Source organism: Magnolia sinica, chromosome 2, assembly GCF_029962835.1.
Source record: "Magnolia sinica isolate HGM2019 chromosome 2, MsV1, whole genome shotgun sequence".
Classification (NCBI taxonomy): Eukaryota; Viridiplantae; Streptophyta; class Magnoliopsida; order Magnoliales; family Magnoliaceae; genus Magnolia; species Magnolia sinica.
In genome coordinates this window covers 138,450,529-138,468,658 of record NC_080574.1, presented here as the reverse complement: position 1 = coordinate 138,468,658, position 18,130 = coordinate 138,450,529, and the positions used below count along the sequence as shown (strand labels likewise).

The window sequence follows — 18,130 nt, the reverse complement described above, 5'->3', positions numbered from 1 at the left end:
CGTACAAGCCACCTCTATGGTGGATGATCACCACCGTTTTAAAAATGATGATAAAACGCACATAGGAAGCTGATCTGTCCTCTCTCTCTCTCTGAAGGTGGAAAACACGCAGCTTAAAAGAAGGCTATACCAACATTGGTCTTACGAAATCAGATTCCGGTAATCCTATTCAAGTCCCGTTTGGATGCACAAAGGAATTGAATTGCAAAAAATTCAGTTTTCTTTCATAGCTAGTGAATCAGGGCTTAAATTTCAATCTAATTACTTTCAAGCCCAACTTGAAAGCTTGAAAATGACATATTGCAATCTGAAGCTAGGACATTCACCGAGTGTTTTTCGCCTCTATTCCGCTAATTATTGCAATTGGATTCGATAGTGCATCCAAACGCACCCTTAATTATCTTGGAAAGCTTCTTGTTTTTGGGTTGGGAAACGACTGAGGAGAAACACGAAAATGAGGGGGGAAAAGATAGTGTCGGGTTCTGGGTTGGATCCGGGTCTCCTTTTATGATCCGGACCCGGTTCTGATTTGGATTTAACTGGGCCCATTACAGTCATAGTTCCGATTAGGATTGCAATTGAGGTAGGTCAGGAAGGGCTTAAACATGTCCAGATTCAACAGATGGGCCCGAGTCCAAGCCCACCCCAATGCAGTCCACGTGTTCAGTAGAGCCTAGACCCGGCCCAATTAGTTATTGGCTTGGTTAAATGACTCGTGACCCGGCCCAACTTATCTACTCCCCGGTGCCTGCCTATATAAACTGGACCATTTCGGTCCAAATTTCATCATCTCAAACTCACATCTCTCCTCATTCATCGGATCCTAAGGATTGCATCTCTGTTTTAGAATACTGTTAATACATCCTCATTTTGATTCTGCCAGAAGATCTGCTGCTTAAAATTGTTCCTAGGTAGACCCTTTATGATTGTTGAACGCAGGATCCAAACATACTTGTCTTATCCTAGAAGCAATTCGCCTGTAACCCATCAGCAATTTGATAAGGGGGTGAATCACACTTTAATAATAGCGTATATTTTACGTGATTTAGCTTGGTAAAAGAAAATATTTTATTTTATTTTTCGGTATTTCTAACACTCAGGAGAGCCTAGACCCGGCCCAATTAGTTATTGGCTTGGTTAAATGACTTGTTACCCCAGGCCAACTCATCCAGTCTTAGTTGGAACCCGGTGAAATGGCCTGACTCGGCCGAATTGGGGTTGACTCGTCATGCTAGGCTGAAATTGAGTCGACTCGGTCGAATCACATGGCATCCGGGTCTTAAACCCACAGACATTGTTCTTTAAACTCAAGCCCAAGTCGTGCCCACGGACCTCGACAATTGGCGCGGTCCCAAAGAGGTCTGGTCTCGGGCCAGGCCTATCTGGCCTAACCCAGTTGCAACCTTACTTCCAAGTTCCATTGTGTATTAGTCACTGACTACTACTGTCTTGATAACTAATCCACCATTGGTATGTATGCGTGCCGATCCGGAGTTTCCGGATTGATTGCTTCATTTTCAGTGGAGCATAGTCTAAAAATGGTAATGATCAAACAATCCCGAGTTCATAACCATCCAATCTGTGGTAATCAAATGGACACCCAAAAGACAAATAGTCATCAATCCAAATCTATCATCGTTAATCAGACTCAGACGGATGAGATTGTTGCATCCATGTGATTATTTTTCCGTGCTCCGTCTGTGATAGGGACCATGATGTGGATGCTCTTGATGTCATGCTTATATGCAAAATGCAATGTAGATGAGTCATTGCAATTTGCAATTAAGTGCTTGATGTTGGAGTCGTGCCCATGGATATTTTGCACCAAAGTAGACTGATTAATCCTGAAACATAATGAAATTTCATGATATTTAGTGCAACCAAACACAGCCTAAGAGAAACAAGGAGAATACAAAATCAACAATTTGGTTTTGCGTCATTTATTATGTGGGTTTTGGGTAATATTTCGTGTTCTTCCTCTTATTTTATAGCTGAATTGTTTGATGTTGTGAAAATCCGATTTCAGCATTTGAGTATTTTGTTTTCTGTGAAGTGGGTTCTTAATAAAAGCTTAAGTAATGCAATATGTTATGTGGGTTTTGGCTAAATTTGTATATTCACAATTCCTAAAGCAGTTTTTGGACAGCCTTTCAATTTATGGACCGCTGTCACGGTTCATGAATCTCTGATTTCAGCTGTATAATGTTGTGAAGCATTTGATTTCAGCTCATGAGTACCTCTTGCTATCTATTGTCTCTAGATGAATGTAATGTGAAGTTTGATTTTGTGCAATATATTAAGTTTCTTTTAGCTAAAATGGTAATTCATAGACTCCGGACAACCATAAAATGTTGGGAAATTTCATTCCTTGCTGCATGAAAAAAAAAAAAACGCAAGCTTGAATTTTGTCTATCGGTATCAAAGTTTGAATATATTGCAATTTTGTTGAAATGAAGAGGTACTTCAGGTGATGAATTGGATGGATAATCTATTCAATTCTTCAAGAATAAAATCCAACATTGCAGTAAACAAGCTTTCTTGATTGTCATGATCTTAATCTTGTTTGCATGTACCTAGATTTATTCAATCATATCTTCCACGTCATCCCCCTATCTTCTCCAAACGACCAATGTGATCTTAACATTTAGGCCTCATATTTTGCAACAAACGGTCCAAAAGTCAGCAAATGTTGAGTCCTACATAGACCGTGGGCCCATATCACCACCGGTCAATTTTGGCTCAACTTGTTTGTCCATTTTCAGGACACTGAATACTAGTGGGTTGCCTCAATTATTTAGCATATGCCTACCAAATTAACAGTCCCAGACTCCCAGTCACCACAACAGGTCACATTTAATGCTTTGGATAGCAATCATGTAGCATGCATAAAAGCAATATTCTTCATCTTTCTTTAGAGATAGTACTGACAATTGTACAATGCACATAGTGCAGAGAGAAAGAGAAATGCTAGGCTTATCTACAGATCATGTAGCTAGTTATAAAACATAATAGATAGAAACATGACCATACACCAGATTTTGTGAGTATAAGCTGTCCTTTTTAGGTGCTGATTCGAACACACGATCTCGAGCTTTAAGAGCTACCATCTAACATTCCAAAATTGAAGTCGATGATGAAAATCTTCTACCATTACAATGGTTTCTAGATTGGCAGCACAGCAATCTCTCAACTTAAGAACTGGAGCTGCCTTTGCCTTTCTGCAACACTTCCTTTAGAACCCGGGCAATACGACTGGCCATGTGCTGCTCCAAAAACCTCTCTTTCACCCTCTCATAGCCTTTTCTTCCCATTGTCAACCTCCGCTCAACGTGGGTGGCGAGTTTCACAATGTTCTCTGCAAGGGGAGTGACACCCTCTTTCCCCGCAGGATGCAGTAGACCAGTCGACCCATTGATGACGATTTCCGTTGTGCCTCCAGCTGCTGTCCCCTGATTTGTTGCATCCATAAAGAGAATTTTTTATTAATAAGAGCACAGCTCAAAAACTCAGTACATAAACTAATGAATACTATCCCATCACAGAGAACCAAGCAATACTTGTTCCAAAAAGGTACACCCCGGCATGTGTTATAATATGCAGTTCAGAAGTCAGCATCACTTAATAATCTATCATGAAAGGGGCTTGTGTTATATTATGCAGTTGAGAAATTGGCATCACTTAATAATCTATCATGAAAGGGGCTTACCAGCACCGGAAGTTGAAATGCCATAGCTTCAATGGTTATCCTCCCAAAGCATTCTCCTCGTGCCTAAACAAGGAAGAAAGGGTTAACAAAACAGCATGATGCCATCAAACTGTTCCTTTCGGGTATACGGATAAAAAACTTATAATTAAAATGCAAAACAGGCTCCACTAAAATTGATTTTTGTCGTATTCTCAACCAGAATGCAGTTCCAGATTATATTTGTCAAACTTGAATTCTAGACAAGAGAACACAAAGGGAAGATCACATTAGGGCCGGTTCAGATAGTCCATAAAATGAAAACAGGAGGCGGCATCCACTGCCTAGAATGAGGATGGGAGGATAATAAGCCCAACATGCTATCATTCCACTCCCATTTTGAAGCACATTATGGGAACATGAGCATTTAGCACCAGAGAGATGTGAATAGGCCAGGCTGAGGGTTGTCCAAACCCAGCCCATAAGCAAAATAACTGGCCCACACAGCCCGATAGTATTAAATAAGTCAGGCCAGGCCAGACTGTCCAATTGGGCCTTTATCCAAGGCCAGGCTCAGCCTGTTTGATTGTCAAGCCTGACAACTCATCCTAGGCCACAGGCCTTCAGAATCCAGCCTAAAGCAAGCAGGACCATGGATTACCAACTCGTCTGAGTCGACTTGGACTTAGTTGGGTCCAATCTGGTTCGGTGCCATGGGCCCACGAGTCACCCCACAGAACTCGACTCAAGATTCAACAAATTGGTCTGAGTAAAAAAAACAAAAACAAAAATCAGCTGGGCACAGTCCAGAAATGGCCAGTCTGACCCACTTCCTATCAGTACATTCTGCCATCTGCACTTTGTGCCTCATGCCAAACGGCTCTGCTTCCACAAAATGCAGATCATGTTCCAATACGACATTAGCTTTCCTCTGGAACTACAAAACCACGATACCTGAATTTTTATTTTATTTTTTATGAATAACATGGTACCTGCGAGTTCTGGACAAGCACATCAATTGCAGCCAAATAGGGAGCTACAGTCAGGGATTTATTGATGAAGTGCACTCGATCCTGAATCTTCTTCCCTAACACAAAGTTCCGCAGCTCTGTTTCAAACTTGGTCTGAGCATTCATGTCACTTCCAACTATTACTGCATGCATTGATGGCACCTGTAGTTTCTTCTCTTGTATCAACTTCAGACTTTCATGAAAGGAACGGAGAAATAAATCCTGACCTTTCCCACGCGAAACACCTGCATTTTATCTAATGCTTAGTCCTCATGAGAAATAAAATAAAGATATGCTTACAGAAAAGGACAGACCAATTCCAATATTGAAGAGTTGCTAGAACAAACATTGTGTCAACCTTGAAGACCTTAGAATAGGTTTGGCAATGGTCCAAGCCTCGCCTTAGACACATACATTAGTCAAGGACCTGGTTTTTAGCCCACCAAATAAATAGGCTGGGCATCCTGGATGAAGTTTTCATCTTTCCAAGTGAAGCGTGACCTGAGCCACAGACCCAGGGCAGTTCCTGGCTGTCACAGACCAGGCCTGCATTCCTGGCCCAATAAAAATAGCCTGGCATCCTGGCCTGACAAATACACAGCTGGGCTAGATCTGATCTCAACCTGGCATATTCCCACCCATAAATATATGCCTTCTCGGAGAGGTTGTTTTTGTCTATCGTTTTCTCAAATAATTAACAAGATTATTAGCCATTTGTATTTTGCAATTTTGCATTGCACCTGTGGGTGAGCTTCTTGAAGTAGCAAAATAAGTTGGAACAGTTTACTAATAGCTACAAGTTTCATCTTTCCAGGTGAGGCGTGACCTGAGCCATAGACCCAGGCCAGTTCCTGACTGTCAAAGACCAGGCCTGCAATCCAGGCCCAATAAAAATAGCCTGGAGTCCCGGCCTGACAAATACACGGCTGGGCTCGATCTGATCTCAACCTGGCATATTTCCACCCATAAACATATGCCTTCTCAGAGAGTGGGTTGTTTTGTCCATCATTTTCTCAAATAATTAACAAGAATATTAGCCATTTGTATTTCGATTTTGCGTTGCACCTGTGAATAAGCTTCTTGAAGTAGCAAAATAAGTAGGAACAGTTTACTAATAGCTACAAGTCGGGGGAAAAAAAAAGCATGATTAAAAGGGGCATACTATTTATGATGGCAAAAATAAGATCATCACTCCGCACTCCCAGCGACTCTCTCACATGCTCACGGAGTATCCTTCTTGCTACGCTATCTCCAGCTATTTCCATCAATTCTTTGCTATTCCCCAGATGAACAACATAGGTTGGAGGCATCTTTATCCTGCAAGGTATGTACATTAGGCATCAACGAAGTCGCTCAAAGACTGCTACATAGGGAACTGATAAATGTGAACGGGACCACCCAACTGCATTTCCAAGTTCACTTGCAGCTCACGCATTCTGACTTCACAATCACTCACTTGTGCGAGATCCAAGCTGCTCATCAGGCATGCCCCCACCATGTAAGATGACTTTAGACAAAAGATCAAGCCACCCTGCTCATCTGGTGAGAAACAAATGTATGTTTAATGTGGACTAATGTTCAATTGTTTAAACCTCCCATTCCATTTGTGCAAATCTCCCACTTAACGAGCAGATTGATCTGATTCTTGGGCCAGGAAAACTGCACATTGGGCCTGCCTGTTGACTGGCTCAGATCTCGTACACATGCCACGTTGACCCCATAAGAAGGGTTAAAAGAGAAGAAAAAAAAATGTAAGGGTTGCAACATGCAATCACAGGGCAAGGGAAAAGCAGCTGGGGGCATACCCTAAACGCTCCTGAGTCCTGCTCTTCCAGTACTCTGCTGTTGTATGTGAATCAATCATGGCACCTGCAACAAAAGGGAGGTGCTTAACATACTCCACTTTGAAGTAATGCCCTCGCATTTCATGAATCCACCACAAAACCTTCGGAAGAACGCGAGGCACATCATCCTTAAGAACAGCATCCAGCCACTTTCCCGCAACAGCCGTGTTTAAAACAACCAAATCAGCTTTAAGAGCTGTATCTAAAGCTTCTGGACCCTTCGCAGAAAAGACCTACAAGTTGGAAAATCTATGATTGTGGTGGACATAGAATGATAACATTATAAAAGACCATTTAAACCTATAGGAATTAAAAAGGAACATATTATCTAATGGATATTTTTACATGGGTAGAAGAGCCATAGCTTCCTCATGTAAATTTGCTTCAACATTCACATCCCAACTTCAAATTTCATGAAAATTGGAACAAAAAACAAGTAGCACTTGGTGATGAGATTGTATGCATCAAAACACAGAACAAACAAGATAACAACCAAAAAGAAGAGTGCTCCTTGAACAGTGAACACATGCACCACAAAGTGAACTGGACACCGATGATTTGGAACACAATTTCTCTTATGAAACTTGTAACGACGGTCGAAGAAGAAAAATATCCTTAATATCAAAAAAGAAAGAGAATATTTCCAATTCTCTTAAGTGCATATGATCACTTGCTAAGAAACATTGCCGTAAATTGAGCAGTTTAGATAATGTTATTCTTTGGATAGTTAAGCAGAAACTTTTTTATTAAAAAAGTTGATACATCAGGAAAGAGGCAGTGAAGATCCAATACATAGGGAAGACCTCAAAACAACCTCATTCACTAGTGAATCGATGATCTCATTGCCTCTCAAAACATAGAAAAAAAAGAGAGATAATGCTGCATCTGGTCATGCTGGGCCATTCCATTTTGATTCTACACTAAGGTTCCTCATTTATTAGCACATCATGAAGCATTATAAGCTCGTAGGCATCAGTAGTAAGTATCGTATTGGTCTAAAAAAGCAACAGCTTTATTCTAACTTTTTTCTTCTTCTTCTTTTTAATTTCCATTAACGCAAAATAATAATAATAATAATAATAATAATAATAAAAGAAGCATAGTGACTTCAGCTACATGTAAGTTTTTTAAATTTAAAAAAAAAGAAAAGAAAAAAAAAAAAAAAAACAACAAACGAAAAAAGAGATAGAGAAAAACAGACTAAAGAGCTGTGTAACAGAGTTGCCCTTGCTCATCTACAATCATTTTTCCTACCACATCCTTTTATGTACATGCTTATGGCATCAACTAAAGCAAATGGGGTTGTGACTACTTACTGATTTTTAAAAAAAAGTCGACAAAGAGGGCGAATAATGAAAGAACACAGCTCTTATACATATCAGGGATTGGTAATGATTAAGGCAATGCAAACCTCCAGCCATTGACTCTTTAGCCAAAATTTAAGCTTTGCCATTATCTTTATTTTGATTCCAAGTTTTGTGGGAAAGCTTTTGGCTTGCATTGTTTAAAGTGTTCGGGATTCTAGTCCACAATAGAAAGAGACAAGAAATTTTCCATTCCTATTAGGAGGTTAGCCTAAGGGATTGGACCCTTCTCAAGGGGCATTTGCCTTGTTCGCCCAAGGTCACTCTGGACATTTCACAACATATACATGCATGTGCTGTGGCATGCAGTGTTTTATTTAAATTTCATTTTATTTAGGATTAGCAATTTCAACACCAATAATATCTTAAGATTTGAATGCAGTGAGATTTCAGTTGTGCCTCATAGTAATACTGGTTTAATGATATAAGAAGCAAGCAGAATCTCCATAGTACCTCTGAAAACCATCGTAGCGACAAAATGTTTAGAAACAATTAACTTCATCGTGTAATGGAAGTTAAGAAAATCTGTCCATATCATGGTCATCGGAAAAAAGCGGAAAAGAAAAGGTTTAAAGAGTTGAGTCAAAGATACTAATGGCTGGCAACACAAATATACTACCTGCACTCCTCGGTCCAACATCCTACGCTCCAAACTATATATCACTTCATTTGTTTCCATCGGTTTTTGGTTAGTGATCCATACAACTTGGGCACCAGCACTTCTCAATAGAAACGCTAACTCCATCAACAGTAGTGGGCCACCTGCATGGAGATGCTCTTTGGTGAATACTTCTAAATAAAATTCTGTGAAAGATAATAGCTTTTGACGTCTGCAAAGCAAATTAAGAATTTCATTGGTAGCTTGAATTTCCTTCAAATTGTAAAAAAAATAACAAAACAAAATAAATGCCTGGTTGAGATGTGTCAGTCAGTTCCAAGTCCCAGTGAAGGAGGGTTAATGTCCTCAGATTTTCAGCAAGCAATCTTTTTGAACATTCCTTCTCAAATCTTGAATGAGTGGCAAAACTGATTGTGTAAAGCTGCCAATCTGAGTGTGTAAAGCCAGCCCTAAAAAGCTCAGGCACAGCTATGATGACGACGATGGCAACGATGATGATAAGTATCATGTTTAATCTTTTAAAGTTAAAAGAGTAGAAGCGTTAGCTATTCATCTGAGACATTAGGTTCCATTTAAATTAAACTGAGCAAGAATTATAGAATGTTGAGCCAGGGGTACAGAGTTTTTGTTCAGGCCAGCTTTCTGTACAGTCATCTTCCATAGATCTAGACCATTCATAGTGTGGGCCCCACCACGGATGGGCAACGAATCAAAAGTCACCTCCATAAAACATGCCCAGAGGCCATCTGATATTTGAACTTTGCCATAAAATGTGGACCATTGACTATACTTTATTCTCAACCATCTTTCAGACCAGCAGTCAGATGCATAGATTGTGCAACAAGGGACCATCCTTGAAGGGTCCAACAACACCAATCAGAAGAATGGCCTGGATCAGTGAAAGATAGGCCCCACCTGTATGGGATGCCAGTCTGAATTGAAATGTAGCTAGTTGTGCCAGAGCACTTAACATGTAATCATTCATCAATCAGAACCAAAAGGGCGGCAGACAATGGTACACTTTTGCCTTAATGCAAACCTCAAAAGAGGATGCAAACCCTTAAGGCTCATTTGAAAGCTAACTAATGGGGACATCACCCACACACGCGCACTCACGCCGCCCCCCTACGCACGTACGTACGTAGGAGGAGGACCCCACCATCAATCTGGCTCGATGACGACGTCCAGGGAAGGCTTCCTAGCTAAAAGTCAAGTTTTGGTTCAGAAAAGTGGCCCGATAGTCAAGAAAAGCCCACCATGGGATCTCATGATCGTGGCCCACTCGTCGGATTGGTTTTATATTTTAGATTTTACTTATTGTTATTATTTAGAACATCGTGAACGCTTTAGATTTCCTTATTTGGTTTTTATTTTAGTTTACTTCATCGCCAAGTAATAGGTGTCGCACATGGTGCGAGTTTTTGGGTATAGGATTCTCCCTATAAATAGGCACTCATTGTAGTTCTTTTCATTCATTGAAGTTAATAAAAAATTCCTGCTTTATTTTTCTGCTTTCTTCGTGAGTTGTGGAAGAATTCAAAAGTGGGTACGAAGCCCTCCTTTTTCGAAGGGCTAACTACCGTGGTGCGAAGCCAATCCCAATTCACCCTCATCTTCCATCATCTTTTTTTTTTTCATCTTTCCCCACAATCCGTACTTCAAATTTGTCCTTTTGTTGCATCAGATTTCTTCATTGAAGCAGGTTTCCAGATTTCGGCCGCAGCGGTGAAACTTCGCGAGCACCACCACAAACCTAACATTGGATCGAGCTGAAATTTGGAGGTTTTGGAGTCCATCCTGGCCGACCGGGGCCAAGGTGGCTTTTTCCGAATAGTGGGCCCCACGCACGTGCGCTCTGGGCCATTGTTCTTGTCCACACGCGGGATCATCTTTTGGCTCGGTTTTTATCCTCTTTTATCCTCTCATAGCCATTTTTTATGAATCCTAACCCTATATTACATGATCCCTAATTGATTTGCCCCTTTTTATCACCTTAAGGTTCCTTGAATTGAAATTAGGGAATCCCTTGGATTATGGACGTTACGGTAACGGTGGGACCCGTTACGCGATACGGGGTCGAAACGGCCGTTACGGAATTCTGTGACCGTAACGGCTGTTAGGGGCCGTTACGGGCGTAACGGCCGTTACGGAACCGTAACGGCTGTAACGGGCCCTAAAAAAAAAAAAACTTACCTTTTTTTCCTTTCTTTTCTTCTTCTTCCTCTCTTTCTTCTTCTTCTTCTTCTTCTTCTTCTTCTCGAGCGGCTGCGCCCTGTTGCGGCTGTGGCTGCGGCTGCGGCTGCTTCTTCCTGTTCTTCTTCTTCTTCTTCCTCTCTCTCTCTCTCACTCTCTCTCTCTCTCTCAATCTCTTCTTTCCCCCTTTCCCTCTTTTTTTCTTCTCTTCTTTCCCTCTTTTTTTCTTTTCGTTTCCCTCTCTCCCCATTTTTTTTTTTTTTAATACTGCTGTAGGCACGTGTCACGCAAAGACGAGCACTGACACTCCTCGAGCTCCGATTTGTACGAATGGTTCAAAGGAGATCAAAGTTATATGGGCTCCACAGTGATGTATTTATTACATCTACACTGTTCGTCTATTTTCAGAGATCATTTTAGAGCACCACCCAAAAAATGAATTATATCCGGAGATCATCCACACCAAAAATAGCAACAGAGATAATGATTTTCACGGTTAAATAATTCGTAGGGCGCATGGTAGCGTTTATTTTCCATCCAATGTGATCAGACCCAAGTGGGGCCCACTATGATGTATATTTTCTATCCATATCGTCCATCCATTTTGCCACGTCATTTTATGTTAGGATTCAAAAAATTAGTAATATTCAAATCTTAGGTGGACCACACCATAGGAAAAAATGGTTATAGAATGCTCACTATTAAAATTTTCTTAAAGTCCACTGTAACGTTTATTTTCAATCTAACTTATTAAGTGGCATTTACGTGGATGAAGGGAAAACACACATGTTAGCTTGATCTAAAACTTTTCTAGCCCCAAATAAATTTTTAACGGTGAACATTTAATTATTGTTGTTTTTTATGGTGCAATCCACCTGAGCTTTGGATGTGCCTCATTTTTGGGCTCATGCCCTAAAATTATTTGGCAAAATGAATGGACGTTATGGATATAACACATTCATCACGGGTGGGGCCCAAAAAACTTTGACACGTGTTGCACTTTACATCTGAGTCCCTCCTAATTCAAGCCTTAAATAATTGTACACGAGACATATATTAACTTAAAATTTGACAATTAAATTATGGACTGAAATTGCTAACTCACAATGCCAAAATCAAATTACTTAAATAGTTTTAATTATTAATTTGTGAGTTTTTATTTTTTAAAATAGGACCTTTTGATTTTATTTTATTTTTTTATGATTCACTATCCAATAAATGTCCACCAATTTATAAGTGGGATAATGACAATAAATAACATGAATTTGAGGCTGATTTGGAGAATAGATTGGTCCTCCAAGTCAGCCCCAAATTGGTAACGCCATCTACCTAAATTTAATTTCATTTTTTTTTAAAGAACTATAGGGAGAAATAATATCAAGTTGTTAAGTATATAAATTACATATTTTAAAAAAAAAATTAAATATATGAATTTTGTAGTCAAATTCAAGTTACCTGGTTAAAAAATTAATCAGACAGTCCGATACAACTTCTCACCAAATAGTGGACCGTTACACCACCATAAACATGTTCCAATTTATAAATGAATGCATATTTGGAATGCTTAGAATATTCCGGATTTAATCAATATTTTTTCATTTTTTTTGGCAAAAAAAAAAAAAAAATTTGCGCCGTTACGGGCCGTTCCGCCTCCGTATCGCCGTTACGCCCCCCTTAACTTTGGATTACATGATCCCTAATTGATTTGCCCCTTTTTTATCACCTTAGGGTTCCTTGAATTGAAATTAGAGAATCCCTTGGATTAAGGACTGATTTTTATGCATGAGTAGTTGATTTTATTTCCCTTTGACATTGTTTGGTTTATAATTTTATTGGTCCAGTCCTAGCCTGTGTCGGCTTGGACCCGAATAGATTCCCCTTTAATTGAATGTTTGGATTTTCATGTGGGATGTGGAATTTGTGTGATTGTTTCTGAATTGGTGTCATCTAAGCCTGCAATCTTGCATATCATATTTAATTTTCCATGTCCTGCATCACTAACTCAATGGGCTATCAAACAGGATGAATCTCGCATCATTTGGTGCCCCAAAAGTGGCCCAACAAAAACAAAAATTGACGAAAATACACAAAAAAAAGGGGGGGGAAATTATTAAATACTTAATAAATCACTAATAACTAACTACAACAAATAAATCCTAGAAATATGATGACCATCCGATTGATCCTCTCAGCCCCACAATATAATCTAACTGTTGCTCCCATCAGATCAATCATCAGACCAAGGATTGGTCTAGATCATCAATTAAGACATTTGAAACGGGTGGATACTTCGAATCTTGATCAATCGGCTTGCATGGCCATTTGGTTGCATCAGGCCTCCATCTACTGGTGGTGGAAATTCCTCCACTGTAAATATGGCATTCACCTACAACCCAAACCATCCAAACCGTAGTGTCAATCCTGGAGGGAGCACAGTCCAAAAATGACACCGACTATACTATCTTCATCATCTGATTTCTACTTCAGACTGCTGGGCATTTTCTTTCCAACCATCGACTCAATGGCCACTGCTCCCAGTGCAATTTTTTAGCTATGCTCCATCTTAACTTGGTTCCTAAGAATAGAATGATTTACATGTTTCGAAGTACAACCAAATGGAGCTCCAACTATTATTCTGATGAAATGGAGAATTAATAAACTGTAAGTTCCTTCCTTAGCATTCGTTAGGAGCGTTTGGCGCTCCAAATGACATTTCTGTTAATCTGTGAAGAAGTGAGATTTTACTTGAAAGGAATGCAACTGCAATTAGCCAGTTCTTCATTGCGAATACTGGAAATGCCGCAAATCTGCGAAATTTTGCAATTTGATTCGCTCGTGCATCCAAACGCCACCTTCGGTTTTAGTAGAAGGGGGGGAGAGATAAAAGAAATTTCCGGAGATTACCAGAAAGAGAGAGCTCGTGAGAGACGAGGAGGACGAGCTTCGACCTCATGAAACCGAGCGGGTTCTCGAAGTTTCTCTCGGTCCGCTGCTCGGACCGGCCCGGATCCGATATGGGGACGGAAAGCAGACAGTCGCATGAGGGGTCGGATGAGCCTCTGATGAGAAAGGCGATTGCGGTCGAGATGGAGAAGATGAGGAGTAACAGGAGCAATAGCAGCCGTTTCTTCTTCTGCAATGGGATCCATCCCACCGTCGATTTGTTCGCCATTTTCGATTTCTACGGCTTCGATCGCTGATGATCTCTCAATGCTGACCTTGACATTTTTAAGGTTTGGATCCTGGATCTGGAAATTAGGGTTTTGGAGTTTCAGATCTCAGTGCTGATTTTTCTTTTTTTCGAAAAAAAAAAACAAAAAAAAATAAAAATCTGTAATTCTTTGTCTTTTGGGAGAGGAAAGAAGCCTTCGGGTGAAAAAATTGGGGAAGAACGTCCAGTGTCTTTCGCCTCGCACTGGGCCCACATGATAAGTGATTCACGATCTGAACCGTCCAATTCATGGAGTTTATGCCAATACGGACCACTTTAAGAAAGGAGGAGGTCTCAATTCCAACCGGTTGGACTATAAGTTACTATCCACGTGGCGAATAAGTACCAACCTTTCATGTGTATTTGAAATCCAAACCGTCCAGTGGGTTGGCCTTCTATCACGTGGATCACCTTGTGAAAAAATCAGCCATATCCAGTTATCGAGTGGACCATTCTTGTATTTTTCTATTTATCAATGGGTAGGAATTTTTTTTCTATGGGGTGGCCCATTTGATGAGTAGATAAAGCTGATTTTTGCATCATGTGATCCTCATGGTTGGACCAACCTTTGGAGGGGTTGGATTTCACGTGAACTTAATAGGTTGGAAGTTATCCACAACCCCACCTTGTGGTCCAACCAGTTGGACCTGAGACCTTTGAAAGGAAATCATGATTTGATCATCACCGTCTGCAAAATGAAAATAAATTCAACGACTCGCATTCAACTCGAAAAATCAAGGGTTAGGATCATCAACGAAGCGTGATTGTGGGCCAATAACTGAATTACGATAGTGATGAGAATTTGGACGGTTGATGATCGAACCGCTCAGCATGTGGGCCTCAGGGGGTGAGGCACGCTGGTTCGTGAATCGCAACAGACGTTTCACTCGTGCAAGATCCTGGCTGGTGCCGACTACTATGATAGTTCCTTGTCATTTTAAAAATGGTGGTGACTCTATACTCGTTCACATGGGGTGGTTATATGGAAATCCAGACCGTCCAATCACGGGCCAGATTATGGTGGAGCATTAACCAAATTCTACTGGCAAGATTATAGTAGCTATCATATTTTCCCTTGGAATCTGAACCACTGACTATTATTTACTATTTATTTTCAACCATTCATTTAACGGCCACCTTTTGGATGGAAAGGATTGCTTGATCATTGAAATTTTAGAGATTTACAACATATAAGTGTGCCCCACATTTGGATGGTCAGGATGCTTGTACGGAGTACCAGATCTGAGCATGATTCACCACCATTTTCAAAATGGTGGGAAATGCGTGCTTGGGTTGGGCGAGCTGGACCAAGGCATGTCCATTCCCAGCCCATGAGCTAAATACCCGTACCATATGGGCCGAGCTCGCTAACCAATCAGCTAGGCTCAGGCCCATCTTGTTACAAGACCTCAGTAATCACACTCTCAGCCCAAGTTAGGCCTGTTGATGGACCAGGCTATCAAAACCGTCTTTAGGGTCTGATCTGATTTCAGCTGAGCTTGGGTAGGCGGCTTAATTGAAACACGTTTATTAATTGGGTTGGGTGTGGGCTGTGTCTGTAAGCCTATTGACCTGCGTCGGAACATTAGGGTTTAAGGGCTTTCTTTTTTTGGTAATATATCATGCATGGTGGGGCAAGCCTAATGAACGGCCCGGATCTTGCATAGGGTGTGCAAAATCATCATGGGTTAGGTTCGTGCCTGTGTTGCTTTGGCCCGTCACTGGCCTATGTCGGGTTTACGTTGTGGGCTGAACTTGCCCGAGCCTTGGCCCAGCCCAGGGCTGGCTCGACGATGGTCTTAGCCCAAATCTCATGGTTCGCTTGTTTGCTTGGAGAAGCGTACAATCTCATGGTTATTTCACCCTCCTGAGTGGCACCGGTCTTATATACACGAAAGATTTAAAGATCAGGCCCACCTATTTGTATTATGTCCTAAACAGGAGAACGGATTGGCTACTCCCTTGCCACTAGCCAATGGCTAGTGGTCGGTGCTTTGTGGGCCCCACCATGATGTATGTGTTTCATCCATGACGTCCATCTATTTTTATAGATCATTTTATGATATGAACCCAAAAATGAGATATGTCCCAATCTCAAGTGGACCACATTACAGGAAAACAGTGTTGATTGAACATCAACCATTACAAACTTTTTGGGAGCCATAAAAGTGTTGGATCAAACTGATCTTTGTTTTTTCCCTTCATATAGGTCTGTATAACCTACTCAACCTATTGGATGTCAAATAGACAGCACAGGGGGCCTTAGGAGGATTTTAATGGTGGATATCCAATCGCTATTGTTTTCCTGTGGTGTGGTCCACCTGAGATTCGTATCCCTCTCATTTTTGGTATCAAGCACTAAAATTATCCGTAAAAATGGATGAACGGCATGGATAAAAGACATACTTCGTAGTGGAACCCGCAGAGCACCGACCGGTAGCCGGAGGGGGTGTTCACGAACCGAGCTAGCTCGGTTAGTCACTCAGCTCGGCTCGAAAAAGCTCGATTCGACTCTGTTCAAAGCCGAGTTCGAACCAAGACGAGCTGATTTTTTTAGCTCAAAAATGAGTTCCAACTCAACTTGACTCGGATCGAACCCAGCTCGAACCAATTCAGTGACCCAATTACTTTGATATTGATGTTGCTCACCAAGTATTTGATGAAATGACTCAAAGAAGTGTGGCTGGTAGCAAGGAAGGTATGTATACGAAACCAACACTCTCTTTTTTTTTTTCCTTTTTTCCTTTTTTTTCTTTTTTACGTTGCTTAGAAGGTGTTTGATAAAATACCTCTAACAACAATTGCTCCTATCTCAAATACAATGAGATTTAGAAGGTGCAGTCCAGGTGTTTGTGAAAATACTTCAATGGTGAACTCGGCTCAATCTTAGTGTTTGTGAAAATGTCTCAATTGCGAACTCGGCTCGATCTTGGCTTGAACTCAGCCCGAACTGGCCCGAGCTGCTAACCGAACCGAGCCAAGCCGAGCCAAGTTCAAGTTGAGATCAGCCGGTGGCTGAGCCGAGTCGAGTTGAGGCCAGCTCAACTCAATTTACACCCCTAACTGGAGTAGCCAATCCGTTTCCCCTTAACAGCAGGCCAGTCCAACGTGTACAAGAGAGAGGGATGGTAAGACTATACTAAGGTAGTAACGTGGCCCACCTAACGAAGGGACCTTAATTATTGGACCAAATCATATTCATATAGTATCACAAGCGTGTGAAGTGGCCCATTTTTTACGCGTTTTGGATATTCTACAAGTGACCTGTCCACATATGCCAGCCATACCCGATCATTTCTCACAATCTTCATGCCAGGTGAGATGGTCTGCTCCAACTCGTTGAACTATAAAATTGAGAAAATGTCATTTTCATACAAAAAAAGAAGTAATGTTTTCATTACTTATTTTTATAAAAAAATTTAGAAATAATATTTTCATTTATCTCTCATTATTTTCATTTTCTTGTCGAGACTATGGGAATATAGTCTTTCAGAAGTTCAGAAAAATGAAAAAAAAAATGATCCAGCTTTTTATAAAATACTTGCATGTTAGTTGAATGTGCCACCGCTAATCTTCTTAGCATACGGCATGCGCAACCATCTATATAATTAAGCAGCGCTCCAAATAAGCCAATCTGCCATTTGTGCACCGTATACCATCATCCATCTTAGAGCAGATTAGGTGAGACCCGGGCTCATTTAAGAAAGTGTAGCCCTTGTGTATTTTGCATCTTGCCCTCCATTTCTTTTTCCATATCATTTTCAGGCACTTTGATTATGTGGCAGCTCAGGATTAAGCGTGGGCTCGGAGCCAATTCAGTCAGGCTGCAGCAGTAACATTGAGCTTGGTTTAACCATGACGTGGCAACATTTCATTGACCTGTCATACTCTACTCGACAGCCATTTTAAAGTTGGTGGAACCCTGTCTCACAATGAAATGGCGCCATGTCACAACATGACATAACTCAGTGTTATATATCCCAGCTTAACTAAATCCACTGAGCCAACATGCTGACGCCGGGAAGGATGTGAGGTTGAGCACCGTCTTCCTCAAGAGGATAACTATTCTGAACCCACGAAATTTCTCTGGACTCCTCACAGAGACTATGAGAGACTTCTCAAATCCACGGGGAAAGAAACCAAGAAAGTAGAAATAAATTCTAATAAATTCAAAATTATTTGATGAATTAAAAAACCAAAAAACAAG

The 18,130-nt window shown here is 40.8% G+C and overlaps 1 protein-coding gene across 1 annotated transcript; it reads right to left on the bottom strand.

Annotated features, from left to right (window-relative positions):
- Positions 1–2,877: 2,877 nt before the first annotated feature.
- Positions 2,878–14,055, bottom strand: LOC131237908 (uncharacterized). Its single transcript, XM_058235963.1, has 7 exons — positions 13,617–14,055; positions 8,520–8,662; positions 6,498–6,769; positions 5,855–6,009; positions 4,675–4,937; positions 3,707–3,769; positions 2,878–3,449 (listed from the first exon to the last, which is right to left on the bottom strand). The coding sequence occupies exons 1-7, from the start codon at positions 13,882–13,884 to the stop codon at positions 3,192–3,194; spliced, it is 1,422 nt and encodes a 473-aa protein (XP_058091946.1). The 5' UTR covers positions 13,885–14,055; the 3' UTR covers positions 2,878–3,191.
- Between the last annotated feature and the right edge of the window lie 4,075 nt (positions 14,056–18,130).

Coding starts and splice junctions, on each gene's coding strand:
- LOC131237908 (XM_058235963.1), bottom strand. CDS start 13,884: ATGGCGAACAAATCGACGGTGGGATGGATCCCATTGCAGAAGAAGAAA. Junction 4,938..5,854: donor TATTTTTGCCATCATAAATA/GTATGCCCCTTT, acceptor GATAAAATGCAG/GTGTTTCGCGTGGGAAAGGT. Junction 3,450..3,706: donor CATTTCAACTTCCGGTGCTG/GTAAGCCCCTTT, acceptor GCAACAAATCAG/GGGACAGCAGCTGGAGGCAC.